Source organism: Cladophialophora yegresii (genome assembly GCF_000585515.1).
Source record: "Cladophialophora yegresii CBS 114405 chromosome Unknown aczIN-supercont1.3, whole genome shotgun sequence".
NCBI lineage: Eukaryota > Fungi > Ascomycota > Eurotiomycetes > Chaetothyriales > Herpotrichiellaceae > Cladophialophora > Cladophialophora yegresii.
The window spans coordinates 2,273,319-2,292,026 of record NW_006913047.1 but is presented as its reverse complement, the minus strand read 5'-3'; the positions used below and the strand labels follow the sequence as shown (position 1 = coordinate 2,292,026).

General features: G+C 53.3%; 8 protein-coding genes across 8 annotated transcripts; 6 read left to right on the top strand and 2 right to left on the bottom strand.

Moving 5' to 3' along the window:
* Positions 1–673: 673 nt before the first annotated feature.
* Positions 674–1,153, bottom strand: A1O7_04568 (uncharacterized protein; the record flags this gene model as incomplete). The annotated part of the gene is made up of 1 exon (XM_007758579.1): positions 674–1,153. One exon carries the CDS (start codon positions 1,151–1,153, stop codon positions 674–676), a length of 480 nt encoding a protein of 159 aa, XP_007756769.1.
* An 836-nt stretch (positions 1,154–1,989) lies between these two features.
* Positions 1,990–2,427, top strand: A1O7_04567 (uncharacterized protein; the record flags this gene model as incomplete). Its single annotated transcript, XM_007758578.1, has 1 exon — positions 1,990–2,427. The coding sequence occupies one exon, from the start codon at positions 1,990–1,992 to the stop codon at positions 2,425–2,427; it is 438 nt and encodes a 145-aa protein (XP_007756768.1).
* A 483-nt stretch (positions 2,428–2,910) lies between these two features.
* A1O7_04566 (uncharacterized protein) lies at positions 2,911–3,427 on the top strand (the record flags this gene model as incomplete). Its single annotated transcript, XM_007758577.1, has 2 exons — positions 2,911–3,297; positions 3,350–3,427. 2 exons carry the CDS (start codon positions 2,911–2,913, stop codon positions 3,425–3,427), a joined length of 465 nt encoding a protein of 154 aa, XP_007756767.1.
* A 1,987-nt stretch (positions 3,428–5,414) lies between these two features.
* A1O7_04565 (uncharacterized protein) lies at positions 5,415–6,411 on the top strand (the record flags this gene model as incomplete). The annotated part of the gene is made up of 6 exons (XM_007758576.1): positions 5,415–5,520; positions 5,584–5,606; positions 5,660–5,697; positions 5,747–5,884; positions 5,936–6,198; positions 6,251–6,411. 6 exons carry the CDS (start codon positions 5,415–5,417, stop codon positions 6,409–6,411), a joined length of 729 nt encoding a protein of 242 aa, XP_007756766.1.
* A 719-nt stretch (positions 6,412–7,130) lies between these two features.
* A1O7_04564 (uncharacterized protein) lies at positions 7,131–8,779 on the top strand (the record flags this gene model as incomplete). Its single annotated transcript, XM_007758575.1, has 4 exons — positions 7,131–7,326; positions 7,388–7,578; positions 7,630–8,595; positions 8,657–8,779. 4 exons carry the CDS (start codon positions 7,131–7,133, stop codon positions 8,777–8,779), a joined length of 1,476 nt encoding a protein of 491 aa, XP_007756765.1.
* A 655-nt stretch (positions 8,780–9,434) lies between these two features.
* A1O7_04563 (uncharacterized protein) lies at positions 9,435–11,372 on the top strand (the record flags this gene model as incomplete). The annotated part of the gene is made up of 2 exons (XM_007758574.1): positions 9,435–9,573; positions 9,625–11,372. The coding sequence occupies 2 exons, from the start codon at positions 9,435–9,437 to the stop codon at positions 11,370–11,372; spliced, it is 1,887 nt and encodes a 628-aa protein (XP_007756764.1).
* A 1,507-nt stretch (positions 11,373–12,879) lies between these two features.
* On the top strand, positions 12,880–14,724 carry A1O7_04562 (uncharacterized protein; the record flags this gene model as incomplete). The annotated part of the gene is made up of 1 exon (XM_007758573.1): positions 12,880–14,724. One exon carries the CDS (start codon positions 12,880–12,882, stop codon positions 14,722–14,724), a length of 1,845 nt encoding a protein of 614 aa, XP_007756763.1.
* Positions 14,725–15,925: 1,201 nt separating this feature from the next.
* Positions 15,926–18,582, bottom strand: A1O7_04561 (uncharacterized protein; the record flags this gene model as incomplete). The annotated part of the gene is made up of 4 exons (XM_007758572.1): positions 15,926–16,188; positions 16,260–18,110; positions 18,161–18,442; positions 18,495–18,582. The coding sequence occupies 4 exons, from the start codon at positions 18,580–18,582 to the stop codon at positions 15,926–15,928; spliced, it is 2,484 nt and encodes an 827-aa protein (XP_007756762.1).
* Between the last annotated feature and the right edge of the window lie 126 nt (positions 18,583–18,708).

Genomic DNA, 18,708 nt, shown 5'->3' with positions numbered 1-18,708 from the left:
GAAACGTGTAAACGCGCAAGGCAGTCAATGGGTTGTGAGGACATGACAGGGAAGTGAAACGAGTCTGAACGAGGTCAGAGGCGCAGCCGGCGTGCCGGAGCTTGCGTTGCATTCGTGCTGGGCAGTTGAAGCTGGGCTGCACCAACCAGGCCACTGTCAGCTTCGTCTCATCCGACACGCGAGCGGCACGAAATCGCGTCAACGCCCATCATTGATTCACTCATCCCAAGCTTTAGCAGCTCGAAAGAAATCACATCGTCTGCGCGAGATGCAAGCTCGAAGACTCAAGATGCACTGAGCTCGGTAAGCTTGTCAATACCTCTACCTGGTGATACGGCGGCCCCCGTGGAATAGGAGCCATAACGTCTCGTCTCCAAGGGCTACAGACACGACGGGAAAATGCTGCTTGTCAATCTGAGGTATGAAATTTCCACGTCGACGTCGAGGCCAGTACACTGAAAGGACTAGGCAGCTTCATCTCTACGCAGACAGGCCAGCCATATCCCAGTCATCTCCAACTGACAAGCTAGCTTCCTTGACCATTGAGATCCATCATTTCTGTAGGATGGGTTCAAGTCCAGTTTCATGAACTGATGCGAGGACGATTACTGAGCATATGGGGAAAGGAGGTAATGACCATCCATACCTTGCTCCAAAATCCATGTGCTCTCCCCTAGCTCTTCGTGGTCGAAAAGCAATATCGGCCAATCTTCCAGGACCCGTCCACCTTGTGAAGAACAAACAGCTCATGATTTCCCTCATTCGTCACTTTGCCCGAGGCGTTGTCTTTCTGAGTCCCGGCACTGGTCGTGGTGGCGAACGCATACTCGTCTGATACGACCACGATCTCCTTGATCTCAAAGACGACGTCCAGCGTGATGACTTTGAAACAGTTCTCGTACCAGCTGAGGATGTCCTCGGCCGAGCCGACTATGGGAAAACCTTGCGCCATGAGCAAGGCATCTGGCGCGTAGAGCTTGATGACGTCGCTGGCGGAGGAGTTGACGAGCGCGTTGCGGTATGACTGGAGGAGGTCCGCTATCTCCTGGGAGCTGGTGTCTGCATTTGCACCAGAATCAGCTCGCTCGCTGTTGACAAGCATGTATTGGCATTGCTTGCTAAGTTGGGCGGGCCTACCTTGTGTGGATGACATGTTGGCAAGAGGCCGAAGACGCTTACGAACAATAGGTCTTTCGCTCGTGGTGCTTGATTGGGAGAGGGGAGAGGTTGAGTGAAAGACAGTCAACTGATCGACCAGATCCGCCACCAAGTTTCTAAGGGGTATATATATATGTTGACTGGCTGGTTACAGGAGTATCCCACAAGTCTTCCTGCTTCTTTTAGCGACCAAAATGCGTACGGCGGGAAGCCTTCAGGCCCAAAACTGTTGGTCAGCTGTCCTTCTGCTCTGGATGCATGGACTGGCCTGGCGTGGTCTGCAATGAGGGCTCTTTGGGCGGGCTTTCGGCATAGAGTTGACGGTAAGAACTGCTTCTTTGCTTATTCACCACCAGCACAGCTGTCGATCCATTTGGTAACGAGCAGCCTCTGCACCTTCAACCTGCCAGATACGGAAGCGTGCACAGGGGCAGCCTTGTCGGGACTGGCTGACCACTTCCGAACCCGAGCCTTGGACCTTTTGCCTTCCATCTTGCATGCGGCACGGAGGAAGCTTCTGCAATCGGTGCAACCGACGGTAGCAAGCACCTTGACGACAAACTCTCCATTGCCGCCACTGTCCTCGCTCGATCGCACTAATCATGCGAGGCTTGGTCACGCCGGTGGCCTAAATCTGCGACACAGATGCAGCAGCATGTCGAGTTTTGGGCTTGACAAGGCGATCGCATGGCTAGTGTGAGGTGACCTCATTGATGCGGTGTCATTCCGGCGGCTTCAGCGAAGACTCACCGGTCTAACTCACGGATAATGGTTTATAAACCACCATCCGCACTGTCATACCTTAGAGTCTGTGGGACATCAATCACTAGAATGAACCTCCCCAAGCATCTCTTCCGTGCGCCAGCACGCTTCTTGATGTCACTGCTCTTCATCCTCTCCGGCGTCTCCAAGCTCACCTCGGTGGCACAAACGCAGCAATACATGGAAGCATATGATGTCCCCGGGATTCTGATCTGGCCTGCCGCGACCCTCGAAATCACCGGTGGGACCATGGTGCTGACCGGCACCTTCACGACTCCAGTATCCGTCATTCTCTCCGGATGGTGTCTCCTCACTGCGGCGATTTTCCACAAAGACCTCCAGGACCAGATACAATTAATCATGTTTCTGAAGAACATGGCCATGGCGGGCGGTTTCCTTGTGCTGGCTGAAAGTGCGACCGAGGCTTGGAGCCCAAAGGCGGCGCCGGAGGTTCCGGAAGAATCGAGTAGGGCTCGAGCGACGACATTCCTACTTCGAAGGGGCTGACACCCGGTGATAGCAGAGTCAAAAGATCGCTCTCCCTTCAGGCGCTCATAGTCAGGGACTTATCGGGACAGTGCTGAGTACCACAAGTAGGAGGTATAGACGTGGCGGCTAGCGAACTCGGACATTGGTAGCCATCTGTTAGCTTTCTCCGGTGGAACCTCGAGTAGAGGCTCGTATGGGTGAGGACTTTGTAAAGTGCTTGATCAGCACCCTCCGATCAGTCCACATGGCAGAGCACGCGTTACTGCGGTCCATGGAAGCTTACCCTAACGAGCCGGCTCCGGCTGAGATAGGGTTCAGCGGTAGTTTGTGATGAGACTTGCATTGAGCGCACCCTCGGGTCAGGGTCTGCTACTGTACCCGCCTTGATACCCTATGACCATAAGTAAAGGCGCTGCGCCATCACGCTCCCACCCTTACCCAACCCCGATCCAGCCCTGTGCCAGCTTGCAGTTTGAATACCGTTGGCCTGCAGTGAACGCAATGTCTTCGCAGCCAAAAGACGTCGTCAGCCGTCTTCTCGCAAACACTTCGAACGAGTCTGTCATCAGAGAGCTCGTCGCTGTAGATGCTACATACATTTCACTAAGCTACTCCAACCCTCCTCTGCACGAGATAATGGCCCATGCCGGCGTGCATGCAAAGGAAGGGCCTGGAGCAGTCATCTCAACATTCGCCAACGTCGACAAGATCTGGGCGAATGAGGAATTCAAGATCGAAGCGCTCTTCGGCGAGGGCCCTGATGTCGCCGCCTTCGGTCGGTTCACCTATCGTTCTCGAGCGTTGAACAAGGTCTACACCTCGCCCTTTAGTATTCACTGCAAGGTCGAACATGGACAGGTGGTGTATATGCTCTTTATGGAAGATACTGTGAGTGTCTCGTGGGGTGATATCGCTTCCATGAGCTGATTTAGGTCAATAGTTTGGCACAGGTGCAACATTTGAGAAATCCGGCGAGAAGACCTATGAGGTGGAACCAGGAAAGAGTTTCATTCTATAATAGTGTGAGTTTGATGGCGGTGCCACGTATCTGACTGGACATCGAAGAGACTGTCGGACTTCCGCAGTCCTTGTGAAGGACGGAAGGAAGCCATGCATCGGCAACGAGGTTGCTGAAGGGCGAGAGACATGAGAATGAAGTGGGAGAGGAGTGGTAACGGAACTAAGTTGACGAAAATTCTTAAGCAATGGCTCGTCGAAGAGGGACTCGGTGCGAAGGTCAATCGTGCAGCTTACTGTAGGTGGATGAGGTCGACGAAGGTATCAGCTGGATACTGCACATCTGTTTGCTCAGTACTCCCTACATTTTCTTGTTGAAGCTGCTCTCACGCGTTGCGGCGGCTGCTTAGCGGGTTCTGTTCCACAGCCCCTCGTCACACGAGCCACGTGCCGGACACAGCAGATCAGGCAGCACCTGTGCTCCCTGGAGATGTCCGGTGACCTCTCTGCGATCCACTGCTATTGAAGGCCTGCAATCAGACGGGTTGTGGCACCAAGACAGTCCCCGCTTCGGAGCTTGCACATCGTGTCTGAAAGGATCTGCGTGGGAATGGCACTCGTGAGCTTGAAGTAGGGAAGGTTCGAAAGCCGGCCGCAGTGCGGTGTGTTGTGTCCGGTCGACTAAAGCTTCCTAAGGCCAGATTTTAATCCACGGCACTCCAGATCCGCTCGCCTATCCTTGCCGCGAAGCTCCTGTGGCCCAGACAGGGTTGCAGCTGCAGCCCGGAGTGTTGTGCCAAGCACCACAGCTCTCACCAGGTGTGGATTGAAAAGGGCTCCCCATTTCGACGTGGAGTGTATATAGGGTCACTCCCAAGAAGGCAATTTATGGAATGGTATTCGTATCCCCTGGTCTCATTGAGCAGGTTATGGGGACTGACTAGATGATAAGGTCAGCGTGGTGTAACAGACTTCGCTCTAAATCGGTCCGATGCGCAGCGGAAGGATTTTTGTGTCACCGGCAGTTTGGGTCCCAAACTCAATCAGAATGTCGTGTTGTCGATGATCGCGGTAAATCCTACCTACGCGAATGTCTCTCAGCCCTTTGCGCCTAGTAACATTGCCGATCTAGTGTACTAGGCATGTTTGAACGTGGTGCTCGTGTGAACCATCGAATGGGAGCTGGCAATGCAGTGCAATACCGTGGGAGTGGGGTTGGGGGACACAACGCACGCAGCCAAACTTGGACATATTGGCAACCAAGCACCTCATGTATCACAGGGGACGCAAAGCTGCTGCTGGTAGGCTAGTGGCGTGTGAATGCGCCGCCTCTGCACCACCATCTACGAAGCCTCGTATTTCAATGCTCGCCCTTTCCGGAGCATATCCGGGATCCAACGAATCATGATATCCATGGAGTTCCCTGCACAATAGCTTGTGAATCAATTGTTCGTGAACTCGGGAGAGTCGAGGTCTTTTAGTTCTATATTTCATGTCTGAAGCTGCGGAAAATCAACAAGCTCCCCCGGATCCAGAGCCTCAGCCTGTGAGTTCCATTAAGACTTGCACATTTAGGCACTGATATGTGACATTCTGTCCAGGTCGATCCCGGACCAGCAGATGATGATATCGACTCGGCGCTTGGAGATGTGAGCGGTTCTCAACCGAAGCATTGTCCACACGACTAATCGCACACCGGCGTACAGGGAGATGATCTGCTGTCAACGTCGTCATTGGCATCGAGCGTGTTCGACTACATCCAAGAACACGGAAGAAGGTACAATGGCTATGGCGAGCGAAGTAGGTCGCTTTCAAGATGTTCCAGCCTTGTCAGGGAACTGACTAGCCATGCTCGTTAGCCTATGTACTTCCGAACGACGAGGTATGACATGAGAGCAATGATCACCCCAAGCAGCTCTGGACTGATGGACTAACTTCGCTCGGCCGCAGATGGAACTAGATCGTCTGGGTAAGGACGTGTTTGGTCGGTGTCTGCACCAGGGGCTGACAGACCTGGACTGTCAGATCTGCAGCACCATTTGCTCAAGATGACCTTCGGGGACAGGCTGACAACTTACGAGCCCGAGCAGAGTAAAGACGTCCACAACGTGCTAGACATAGGTACCGGAACAGGAATCTGGGCAATAGAATATGGTAAGTGATGTGTAGGACCAACTCGGAAGAACGAGGCTCGAAAGCCACTGACGTTCTGCCTAGGTGATGCTCATCCGGAGTCAATAGTGAGGCACTCCTGTCCCAGGCTCGCCGAGGTATAACAGCTGACTCTTGAAAGGTGCTTGGAGTGGATGTCAGTCCTGTGCAACCGGCTTTGTGAGTCTCATCGAGACTGCTCGCAGGCTTCTGTTGATCAAGCTTGCAGTGTCCCTCCGAATGTGAGATTCGAAGTTATGGACGTGGGGCAGCCCTGGTTGTTTGCTTCTCAATTCGACTTCATATTCAGCCGATTCATGACCGGGGCAATTGCAAACTGGCGACAGTACCTCCAAGAATGTTTTGAGTGAGGCCTTTCCTCTTGGCTGGAATGCGATCGTGCTCACCGGGGGAACAGTAATTTGACCCCGGGTGGGGCACTCGAAGTACAAGACATATCTTTCCGTCTTCGCTGCGACGATGGCTCTCTCCCAGAAGATTCTGCATTCCGCAGATGGGCCGAATACATGCTTGAAGCGAGTATCAACCTGGGATGCCCGCTCGACAGCGTTGACTCGGTGAGGGAGCTCATGATTGACACAGGGTTCGTCGACGTCGAGAAGAGAGCCTTCTGTTGGCCAATGAACCAGTGGCCAAGGGATCCGAGGTTGAAGAAGATTGGTAAGGAACTCTCGGAGATCTCCCGTGGAGAATGCTCACTCGAGACCCACAGGAGTTTGGACTTTCCATGACTTTACCGCTTCTCTGTCAGGCATCAGCCTTGCCCTCTTCACACGAGGCTTGTCCTGGTCTCCGGACGAACTTGAAGTATTTCTGGTCGACGTTCGGAGAGACATGAAGAACACAGCTTATCATGCATATTGGCCAATGTGAGCATGTCAGAAGGTCTCAGTTTTGTGAGGTTGCGCAACTGACGAGTGAGACAACAGATACAGCATTTGTGGGAAGAAGCCTGGTCTTGCATAAAATGCAGATGCATAGGCGTGATACTCCATAGGCCTAGCTCCAATCCTGCTGTGAATCGGTGGTGACTTTCATCATTTCCCCTTTGCTCGTAGACTTTGTGTTATCAGTTCACGCCAGCTGCAAGCGAGGAGGGGCGATTGCTCACCAGCCCCGTTTCCCCGATAAGCTAGCAGCTTAGTGCCGGCAGTGGCAGGCGGGTGGCAGCGGCAGTGAAGATTTTCCCAGTGAAGCCCAGCGGATGACAAGCGGGGCTCAAGGATCGGATCACGATCCACGCATTAGTCCTTGTCGGACGCAGTGAACGCCCACCGCCCCCTGTCACTCCGTCGCGGTGATCCTGAAGAATCGCGGACAGCTGCTGAAGATTCCCACGTGCCGCAGCCAATGCCATTTCACTTGTCCATCACCCCACAGACAAGCCTGCTGCACCACGCCCGTTCGAGAGCTGCGTTTGGCACCTGCTGTGTAACTTGCCCCAGATCGGGCTGTCATTCTTTCTTATCTTGTTCTGCCCTCAGTGAGCGCTGAAGAGAAAGAATACGTACCATGCGAGATCAGATCTGAAACTCCCCGGCGGTGAACACAAGAGTCATCAACTTTTATTTCTTGTACTCCCACAAGCAAACATGTTCATCCTCGCCTATCTCGGGATCATACTCGCCCTGGGGTTGGCTTACTTGACCATCGACACCATTTATAGCTGGTACCGCTTGCGACATGTCCCTGGTCCCTTCAGCGCTGGCTTCTCAAAATGGTGGCTCTTCAAGCATACCTGGAATGGGACCCTGTATCTCGAGTCGGCTGAACAATGCTTCAAGCACGGTATGTGCAACCTCAGGTTGTCCTTTTCTAAAGAGTTGCCAGGCTGACCTGCAGCTCCTAGGCTCACTGGTCCGTATTGGACCCAATGACCTGATTACGAACGATCCCGACATCTTGAAGCGAATGGGTGCGCCCAGGTCTCCGTACCGTAGGTCCGAGTGGTACAATGCGCTTCGCGTCGACCGTGAGAATATCCTGTCCGAGAGAAACGAGGAGAGACATGCCATGCTCCGCAACAAGATGGCAGCTGGAGTAATTGACCCCATCCCAACTCTCGACGCATCATGCTGATCTCGTTCCCAGTATGCAGGCAAGGAAAATCCCACGCTTGAACAGGGTATAGACGATTGCATTGCGAAACTAGTAGACCTTATCGAACGGAAATATGTCTCCACTGTGGAAGAATTCAAGCCCCTCGACTTTGCGCGCAAAGCTCAGTACCTGACCCTGGATGTCATTGCCGCCGTCGCATTCGGTGGGCCGTTTGGTTTCTTGGAGAAGGATGAGGACGTGTTCAAGTACATCGAGACGACTGAAAAGACAATCCCGGCCATGATCCTCTGTGCGGCCTTTCCGTGGCTGTCGATTCTGTTTCAATCACCACTGCTGAAGTTCCTGATGCCAAAGGATACTGACGTGTATGGGCTGGGTAGGATTATGGGAACGGCAAGAGAGGTGGTCCATGAGAGACTCCAACCAGATGCAAAGGACCGGATGGACATGCTAGGGTCGTTCCTTCGCCATAACCTCAGTAAAGAAGATGCTGAGACGGAGGTCATGGTGCAGATCCTAGCCGGCAGCGACACCACGGCTGGCTCCATCCGTGCAACGATGCTCCACCTCCTCACAAACCCACCTGTCCTTGCAAAACTGCTGGCTGAGATTCAAAATGCAGGCGTTTCTGATCCAATCCAAGATTCGGAAGCCCGCAAGCTGCCATATCTCCAGGCCGTGATCAAGGAAGGTCTGCGCATCCACCCACCGGTGACAGGTCTCCAGTCCAAGGAGGTCCCTCCTGGGGGTGACACGCTCAATGGGTACTATGTGCCAGCTGGTACGAAGATTGGATCCTCTGCTTGGGGAGTTTTCCTCGATCCAGGCTTGTGGGGTCCTGATTCGAGAGTGTTTCGGCCCGAGCGGTTTCTGGAAGGTACACCAGATGAGATCAGACGCAAGGAAATCGACATCGAGGGCATCTTCGGCTACGGCAGATCGTCGTGCCTCGGAAAAAGCGTTGCCGTGATTGAACTAAACAAGGTGTTTGTTCAGGTAAGTGGAGCACAGTCTGTCTCCAAGCCGGTGCTATAGCTGACATTGTACGATTTGGCAGCTACTCCGGAAGTTTGAATTCACCATTGTCAATCCTCAGCAACCATGGAAATCCTTTAGTGCAGGTGTCTTCATCGTAAGCGACATGTGGTTGAGAGTCACCAAGAGAGAACCGCCACTTTGAGTAATGGTCTCCGATCCTGCGCAGTAGGAACCAAAGCTCGTCTGGAAGGACAAAATAGGCCGGTACAGGATGGCCGTGGCTTATGCTAATGATTCTAATGATGGTACATTAGGGAGTTGATGGAAAGGACAGCGCACATACTTGCCTGCGGCCGAAAGCCGGGAGATACGAAATCACAGCCTTCCAAACCTCTTTACGTCCTCATCAACGTGTTTCTCTTTTGCTGGTTCACATAACGTTGGGGTTTAGTATACAGTGTACGCTAGCTTTAAGCACGACGACGGCAAGTCATGACGACAGCCGGCAGATCCAGCGTTCTGAGAGGTGCGGACATGTCAGATTCAGTGCTGATTCAAGTAGGTTTCCGAGTGCCAAACCGGTGCAGGGACATCGACGCCCGAACGGTGCTTCGCCCACGCCCACGGCAGCGGAACGTGGCTTCCGCGTGCACTTGCTTATCGCTAACTTATCGGACCGGCAGTCGGCCGTATTCCAGCCGTGTTGATTGTCAAATAGTCATCATCAATGGGGTCTATGTAGCCGCGTCTGCGCCCTTCGCTGGCGACAAAGCCTTCGCTCATACCTCCCTCGATATAGTCTGCCATACTCCGTATCTTCATCTAGATTGACAGCCCGAGAGCACGCCGTGACAACAATGGCCACCGTCATGGAGAAGCCCGCGCCGAGGGACATGTCCCACCACTATTCACGCGTCACCAATCGCCGCGCCGCAAGCCAGATGAAGCAGTTTTACAAGTACTTCGCCATTCCGGGCATTGGTAATCTTGCTGGAGGTATGTTGCTTTGAACATGCCAGGAATGTATCTGTTGTTGACAGATTCAAGGTCTTCCGAACCCCTCGTACTTCCCTTACGATACTCTTGAAGCACAAACCGCGGTACCTGATCGATTCAAGCCAACTCCCAATAAGCCTATCGACCCGCCCGCATCTTGGGAACCTCCAACGGCTTCGCGAGTGCTTGTGCCTCACGATTCTGCCGAAACAAACATCTTGCGCAAGATTGATCTGACGACCGCCTTGCAGTATGGCACCGCGCAGGGATATCCCCCCCTCTACACTTTCATCCGCTCTTTCACACAGACAAACTTACATCCCAATGTTCCGTACAAAGGAGGTCCGGAGGTCATCCTTACCTGCGGCTCCACAGACGGCTTCGCCAAGACCATTGAATGCTTCAGCAACGTCTGGGATGAGGAGAGAGATTGGATCCGAGAAAGAGAGGGGATCTTATGCGAAGAATTTGCCTACATGAACGCCATCCAGGCAGCTCGACCTCGAGGACTCAATGTCGTGCCGGTGGCTATTGACGACGAAGGGATGATGGCGTATGGCAAGGGAGGGCTCCAGGACGTCTTGGTCAAGTGGGATAAGAATCAGGGTAAGAGACCGCACTTGATGTACACCGTGACGATGGGTCAGAATCCGACCTCTGGCCTGCTCTCTTTACAGAGGCGAAAGGAAATCTACGGCTTGTGCCAAAAGTACGACATTATCATTGTAGAGGATGACCCCTACTGGTACCTGCAATATCCGTCAGCAAACGAGCTCTCGTTGGAGGCCAGAGGAAAAGTGATCTCGGAGAATTTCCCGATCGGCCCGCACAACTACAACACACATTCAGGAGGTAAATCAAGCGGGTTTCCCTTCTTGGATAGCCTTGTCCCTTCTTACCTCGCCGTCGACGTGGATGGCAGAGTAGTGCGCTTGGACACTTTCAGCAAGACTGTCGCGCCAGGCTGCCGATTGGGGTGGGTCACAGCTCAACCTGCAGTGGTGGAGAGGATCCTGCGCATCACCGAGACGAGTACTCAACAGCCTAGTGGATTTGTACAAAGCATGATCGCAGAGCTTCTTATGGGCCCATCAGCAAAGGGCGACGCAGGTAAGGGAGGCAGCAAGGACGGAAGTGGGTGGAAAGCTGATGGCTGGATTCGATGGCTTGAGGGGCTGAGAGGCAATTATGAGAGGCGCATGCAGCTGATGGCATCGACTCTCGAGGAAGGAAAACACCTCATCCAGGACTCGAAGCCCAAGTCGAATGCATTTGCACCGGACGACGTCGAATATGAGGTCGTGCACAAGACACAAATGTACGACTTTGTTCATCCTATGGCCGGCATGTTTCTTTGGTTGCATGCCAGGTTTGAGACACATCCTCTCTTCAACGAGATTGACCACGAACGACTATACCGGGCACTGTGGATTCTTCTCACAACTGAGCCGTATCTGGTTCTCGTGGCTCCCGGGCAGATGTTTTCCCCTACGCCCGAGATTGCCAAAGAGAAGGGCTGGCAGTACTATCGACTGTGTTTTGCCGCGGTGGACGACGATGTGATCAAGAAGCACAGTGACAACATCGTTGCCGCGTTCCGACATTTCTGGACCATTGAAGATGTCAAGGAGATTGACAGGCTTATCGATGGAGATGACGAGAGTTTGGAGGCAAGGTTGGGCGAACTCGCCATGCAGAACCAGGTGAGCTCCAACGAGTCTTCGTCGCCCTTCTCGAAGCCTCCAACACTGACACAGACCCTACAGGGCTCATTTGCGACAAACCCAATCATCTGCTGATTTAGGATATTTGCGCCGGCAAGCAATACGAGTCAGCCCTGGCGGTTTCATGTATGACAACCTGCACAGAAGATAGACACGACAAGGCCGTACCTTTATGCAAGCAAGATTTATGCATGTGTCAATGACTGTCAAATTTCATATTCTTCAGTGAATTAGGTGGCTAGTTACTCATCCACTGAAGATTATACTCATAAAAGTACCGACGGAGTACGGTCCGAGCCAAATGATCGATTATTCCCGTTCTTGGGAGTGAGGGCCAATCACGAGCCTGGCCGAGTTCAGAACCAGAATCATTAATTACCTACTTGTTCAACTAAGACTCCCGCGATCGTGTCGCTGGTCCTGTCAAGGATATGCACAGAAGTTATGCAAGACGTGGCATTGACCAGACCACCTTGGTTACTACCGTTTATTCAAAACAGTCTCCTCATCTGACACTGCCTCGTCAGATTGTGCGATTGGGAAGGGTTTGGAGCATTGCGAGATCAGCCATTCTGCGCCGAGATTGGCAATACTCGACCTTTCCCGTAAAGATTCCAAGCGGTGCATACTCTTCATACTGCTCTCTCTCGGCGGCATCCAGGACGTCAAGAAATTACGAATCTGCAACGCCGCCGTGTTCCATACGACTGTGAGACAATGTTAACGGTCACCAACCAGTGCTCATGAATGTGCCCTGCCGGATCAAAGTCCTTGCTGAAACGGATTAAAGAGAAAGAACAAGAATCTCAAGGGCGATTCTAGCCAACTCGGCAATCGAGGTCGAAGTCCTCTGTGCTGACGACAAACGGCCGTGGCATCCGTGTAAGGCAGCGTAATTTGTACCAGAAGGTCTGCCTTGTGCTCTGAATCATACATAGTTGATTTAATGTAGTATGTTTTTGTGTCCGCTCTTGGCGGCTCAAGGCACGGCAATAAAGCTTCGGCAGAAGTCCAATTGATTGCCCCTCCAACACCTCGTGCCTTGTGTGGGTGCCTGAGATGCTCCGTTGCATGTCGTGGGCCGAGCCACTAGCGACAACGCTTCCCTCCGCTCTCTCCATTCGCATCCCTCTAGGAGGTATTGGTGTCAGCTCTCTGCCCCAGGACCAAGTCAACCTTATGCACATCTTGGATTGCTTATCGGGCGCCAGTCAAGGTGATGCTGCAATGCACGCAGCTTCCCATTGCGCTCATCAAGTCCACTTCTTCCCTCCATCTCCGCCTACCTTTGGTACCACCCCGACTCCATCCAAGCCGTATTTGGCAGGATGATGCTACCGACACGCACGAGCTTACGCCCCACGTGCCTGTAGCATGTCCGTAGCTTGTAGCTTGCAGCTTTGCGTGCGACCAGCTTTTTCCAGAAGGAAGCTCCAACTGCTCCTTCGGTTCAAGAGCTACGATGAGGATCTGATAAAGACTTAGCTGCGCCCGTCGTAGCTCGAGGCCAAGTTTTGTCACCTGTCGTTGTAACTTGTCACCCACTCGGCGCCGTGCTGTTCACTCTTTCCAGTGGGCAATCATGCTGCTCACATCTCTCCTCACTCTCGCAGCCTTCTTTCAGCCCTCATTCTCCTGTGACGACCATGACTGGACCTCCCCGTTTCTTGGAGGCTACGTAGACCATGGCTTGATGAGAAGACACGACCTGAGCAAACGAATCCAGCCAGCTGCTCTCCCAACACCGCCGCAGAAGATCAAAGACTTGCACTGGGGCCAGCTCAATTTCCTCCATACGACAGACACTCATGGCTGGCTCGCGGGCCATCTGCTCGACGACAACTACAGCGCCGACTATGGCGACTTTGCCGATTTCGTCCAGAAGATGAAGGCCAAGGCTGATGTTTATGGTGTGGACCTCCTGCTTGTTGATTCGGGTGATTTGCACGATGGAACTGGCTTTGGGGACGCCACCACACCCAACGGCCAGCTCACTCTCCCAATTTTTCAGAAACTCCCTTATGATCTGCTGTCGATTGGAAACCATGAACTCTACACGACCGAGATCGCAAACAACACGTATCACAACTTCGCGCCACGATGGGGTGGCCGATATGTTACGTCCAATGTCGACTTCAACCTCACAGGGACACCCGTGCCGTTCTCGAACAGATATGCATACTGGAAGTCGAAGCAGGGCATCCGAATCATGGCGTTTGCCTTTATCTTCAACTTTACCGGTAACAGCAATGCCACGGTTGTCACGCCTGTTGGCAATGCTGTCAAACAATCTTGGTTCCAGCAACAGGTCAAGAGAACAGACATCGACATGTTTTTGGTGGCCGGACACATTACCCTCCGCAACTCGACCGAGTGGGGACTGATATACGCTGCCATTCGCCAATTTCATCCCAGAACCCCTATCCAGATCTTCGGAGGCCATCGACACGTTCGCGATGCCGTAGTCTTCGATTCGTCTGCCCTTGGGATTGCCTCTGGCAGATACTGCGAGACTGTAGGATGGGTATCGGTCGATGGCCTCCCCAAAAATGTGACAAAAGCTCAATCGCCCATGGGCAGTGCCACCAAGATCACCCAGAAGCCATCCGCTGTGCCTGGTGTGAAGCCGTACCTCAACTCCACGCTGTCTTATTCGCGACAATATCTCGACTTTAACCGGTATAGCTTCGAGTTCCACACGGGCACCAATGAGCAGACCTTCAACAGCACTCTGGGTGTGACCATCAGCAGGAACATCACGGCCTCGGTCAACAGCCTCCCTGAACTTACTGAGAAGCTCGGCTGCAGCCCGGCAGACTATTACCTCGACCGCGTCCCCATTAGCTCGAACCAGAGTCTGTTCCACTACTTGACCAACGTCGTCTTTCCGAGCGTTGTGGTCGATCCGAATCGCACCGACATGCCTCGCATCATCCTGACCAACACAGGAGGCTTCCGCTACGATCTACTCAAAGGCCCATTCACGATAGACAACGCATACCAGACGAATCCGTACACCAATTATTGGCTGCGCATGACGGCGCCGTGGTCTTCGGCCAAGAACTTGCTCGCGAACATGCAGACGGACAGAGTGTACAAACGAGCCGCGACTCCTCCCGTGAACGCTACGACACTAGTAGTGACCCCTGGCTACGTCACCAAGGATGACTTGGGCAACGATGGCGATAACATCGCTCACACCAACCAGGGCTACGCGGCCTCGCCGCATTATGTCCAAGCAAACGTCAGTGTGTCCAACATTACTGATGATACGCTTGTAGATGTCTACGGCACAAGCTTCTTCACCCCCGCGGCGGGCAAATACCTGACTGGGAACACGAGTGATTGGGTCAATGCCGATGGGAACTTTTCCAGTTTCGACACCTTGCCGAGAATGGCACGGTTGTATTGGAGCAAGGATTGTTAGACGTAATAAGGGAGAACGTATAGACTCCCGAAGATAGTGACGGGAAGAATCTATATTCATGAAGCATAATGATTGCAGACTTACCTATGTACTGTGAGAACATGAGTAATCCAGCACAATCAAAATATACGCGATACGTTTCCATGCGCAGAGGTACACAGAGAGATACAGAGAGAGATTCAGAGAGAGATACAGAGAGGGGTACAGACACAATTGAGATCCACTACAGTCTCACTCTCCAACCTCAAGCAGAAAAAGATAGCACAGACTCTCCCCCGGACCCTCCCCCAGACCCTCCACCGCTCAAGATCCATTCGAGCCCAGACATCCATTCCAGCACGGTATGCCACGGGTACAGTAATAGGTCTTCTGAAGCAGGGGCGCGCTGACGGACGACGCGCCCCCCCTCCCCTTCCCAATCAACGACATCACGCCCCCAAAGCCATAATTTAGGCACTGCAACATACATACATGAGGAACCATGCAGCAAGATGAGCCCGTTCGTGATGTTTGAACTTCCCAAGTGGACTCCCATAGACCCGGCAAACATACATGTTAGCAAGACGGGCCGTTCGTGCATGTTCGAAACCCTTAAGTGGACTGATTCCCAGAGGCGTGAAGATGTGTGTAGGAAGCTGGGGACTGGTCATGTTATCTATACTACTTCGCATTACGCCTCTATTGGAGGCAAGGCAACGTCTCGCGGTGATGTAATTAGACGGTCGATTGGGAAAGAAAGCGGACGCGGTATCATCTAGGCACCAACTAACTACTCTAGGGGTGGCGAGTGGACTGTAATCTCATGGAATCATTCTTCAGGGGGTACGCTAATTACATATTTATACAAAGGCACTACGCGGGGGCCTGCTGCCTTGTGCTTCTGCTTCTGCTGCAGTTCCGGCTGATATGGACTTACTAAATAGATATCTATGCGCAGTGGGCTGTCGGACTAGTCGATCTGGCACCGATGCCAGAGCACATTTCCTGTAACTACGCACGATGTGATGGCTAATAGGAGCGAGGCTGAATTAGGGGCGGGAAGCCAAACGACAACCCTTGAAAGACAGTATAGAGTAGAAATTTGTTCAAGTCATGGGCGATGGCATTATCCTTCAAAAATCGATACACACCGATACAGTATCTCTCACATCTGGGCGTGATGTCCGTCGGGGAACCATGCATGCCAAACATCAAGTCTGCATCACGTCCGGGAGAAGACCTTGACGGCACCGTCGCCGCCGCAGCTGATGACCCACCGCCCATCCGGACTCCAGACCACACCGCAGACCCCTTCGCCCCTCATGATGCGATGGCTGGAGATCTCTTGTGTACAACTTCGCTTCTCGAGCGACCAGAACCGTAAACTCGCGTCGTGGCCGCCCGAAACCAATTCTTTGCCGTCTGGTGATAATGACAGGGAAGAAATCGCTGATGGATGTGCAAGCATGGTGTATGTGCATTGGCCTGGTTGGAGTGAGCGTCAGTATCAGTGTTTCCTCGGTCGAGACGAAAAGAACGGGAGGGGGAAACCATACCGCTATTTGCGTCAAAGAAACGAATGTATCGATCCTCGTATCCCGCAATGACCACTCCTTCGACTCCGCCTTCAGACCCGGTTGCACCGTGGACGACGTCGTCTTCGCCCATCGATCCGCGTCGGCCGGGCGCGACTGAGTCTCTGGTGTCAAAGCCTGTGCTGCTAGCAACGACGGCGTTGATCCCCGTGGTTGGCGTGCCGTCGTACGTTTCCTGACTGGCCATGCCCACGATTTCTTCGCCCGTCCGTGTGTCGAATACGAGGACACTTGCGTCGGTGTATCCAACAACGAAGCTCTCGCCGTGATTGCCCAGTGGTGAAATGGATGTTGGCGCTGGTTTGTCTGCCCGCTCTATCCGGTGCACCAAGCCGTAGTTGAACGGTGTCGCACTGGCTATACTTGGTTGTGGCGAGCTGGGGAAATTGGAGCCCGCAGATATTGAGTTGGCTCTACGACTGCCCCTTGCTGATCGACTTCCAGCATGCGGCGACGTAAGCTGGGGCGGTGTACTGACAGCCCAGATAAGTATCGTCCCGTCGGCACCGCCAGCGACAAGAAGAACCCGGTCGGGGCCTCCAAATTGCGAACAACGATCCCCAAGAATGGTGCCCGTTGAGCCCGGTAAGCAGCACAGAGCCCAGACAGCATCCTTGTGTCCTTCGAGCGTTGCTTTGGCGTCGACACGACCACGCTCCCATACCTTGACTGTAGCATCTTCGCCGCCGGAGAAGATCCATCCATCGCCGGCAGCACGGCCGCCGCTCGAAAAGCTCAAAGATGCAGGGCATGCAGCTAATGAGCAGACTGCTCCAAGGTGTCCACGATGAGTAAAATGAGCTATCCGGTCCAGATCATCCCCCAGCGCAACGTTGTGAGTGTAGGTTGCCGGGATATGCCACCGCTTGACGCCACCGTCGTCGCTTGCTGTGCAAAATTCGGGCTCCGATGGACTGCCGCCACCAGTGAAAACGACGGCGCGAACGACGTCTAAGTGCCCTCTCATGGCGAACCTGACTTTGAACTGTGATGCATCCGACTTGACTCCCAGTTCCTTCGCGTCATTGCTACCTTCGCTGCGCCGCCTTCCACCCATGCTCTTCCGACGATATGAGCCTGGTGCTCGAGGCGGAGATTTGGACGGTATCAGGTTCGCGCTGGGGAATAGTTCGGTATCAGGTCTTTGTGGCGGCCCCTCGACAGGCTTTTCCAAAACTGGTGGGCCATCATCAAAATCCCATCCGTCAGAAACTTCCTGTTTGGGCTCGTCACTCGTTCTTATCTCGGTTTGATCTGTCAAGGGGATTTCCTGTCCATAGGCATCAAAGCTGTGGGATATGGATTCCACTGGGTCTTCAACCACGGGCATCGATTCATTGAAGAAATTCTTTCGAGGGTCCACAACAGGGATAGACTGGACGACTTGGTCGGGTATTCGCCGGTCTCCCACACCAGGCTGGATTTCTGAATTATTGATCGCGGTGGTCGTTCGAGTAATAGGGATCGGCTCTCCGTACTGCGTCGGCTGTTGAACGGCATTCTCTCTTACCATTGCGACATTACGATGCTGCTGTTGTTTGACCTGTTGCAGTTGTAGATAGGCCTCTTGGAGCTCTTGTTGAGTGGGCTGTCGCCCTTGAAAGGCATGGGATCCGTTGGTAGACGGGAGAAGTTCGTTGGTTTCTGGTGGTACATGGGTTGTCGGTAAGACGTGATACGTGATTTCGGAAGAGCATTTTGTAAGGAAGCCTTTGGACTTGTCGCGCTCCTTTTCTTGTCGGATTCCCTGCGCTAGGTGGTGGTCGGGATCGATTTCGGCGTCGAAATGGCTGATGGCATTGGCATGTATATCTATCTTGTGTGTGAATAACTGCGACGACTGCGTGCGTGAGAAACCATACCTTTAGCCGCAGCCTTCAGCTCTTCCCGCGCCAGTTCTTTGGCGTCCTTGTGGCTGTCCACGGTTTCGCCTTTACCGGCATTTCGAGCCCTCTCTCGTTCTTTTTTGAGCGCCGTCTCCAAGAGTTTGACGTGCCGTTCCAGGGAGACGCGCATGCCTTTGCTTGTCCTCGTCTCTCCTTCGAGGATGGCTATCCTATTTCTCATCTCTTCGCGCTCGATTTCCCACGCATTCCTGTCTCTTTCATGTCGGTGCCATTCTGTCTGCAAGAACCGCATGACCCCTGTCCGCAGTCGTCAGTACTATAACAGCCCGTATGTGGAGGGTTCTCCCACCTTGTAATGTGTATGCTTGCACTCCGTTCGCTTCTCCGGCAGCCATTCCTCCCACGGCGCCTCCTCCAGGCCCGGACTGCCACGCCATGATGCGCTTTCTGGCGCTGCTGTGCTTGTGCTGCTTTCATCTAGCCATGTTGGTGGACTATGAGGGCTGGAAAGTGGTCACGCTGTCATTAACCGAGGAGATGTCACCGATGCGGAGTGGTCGAAG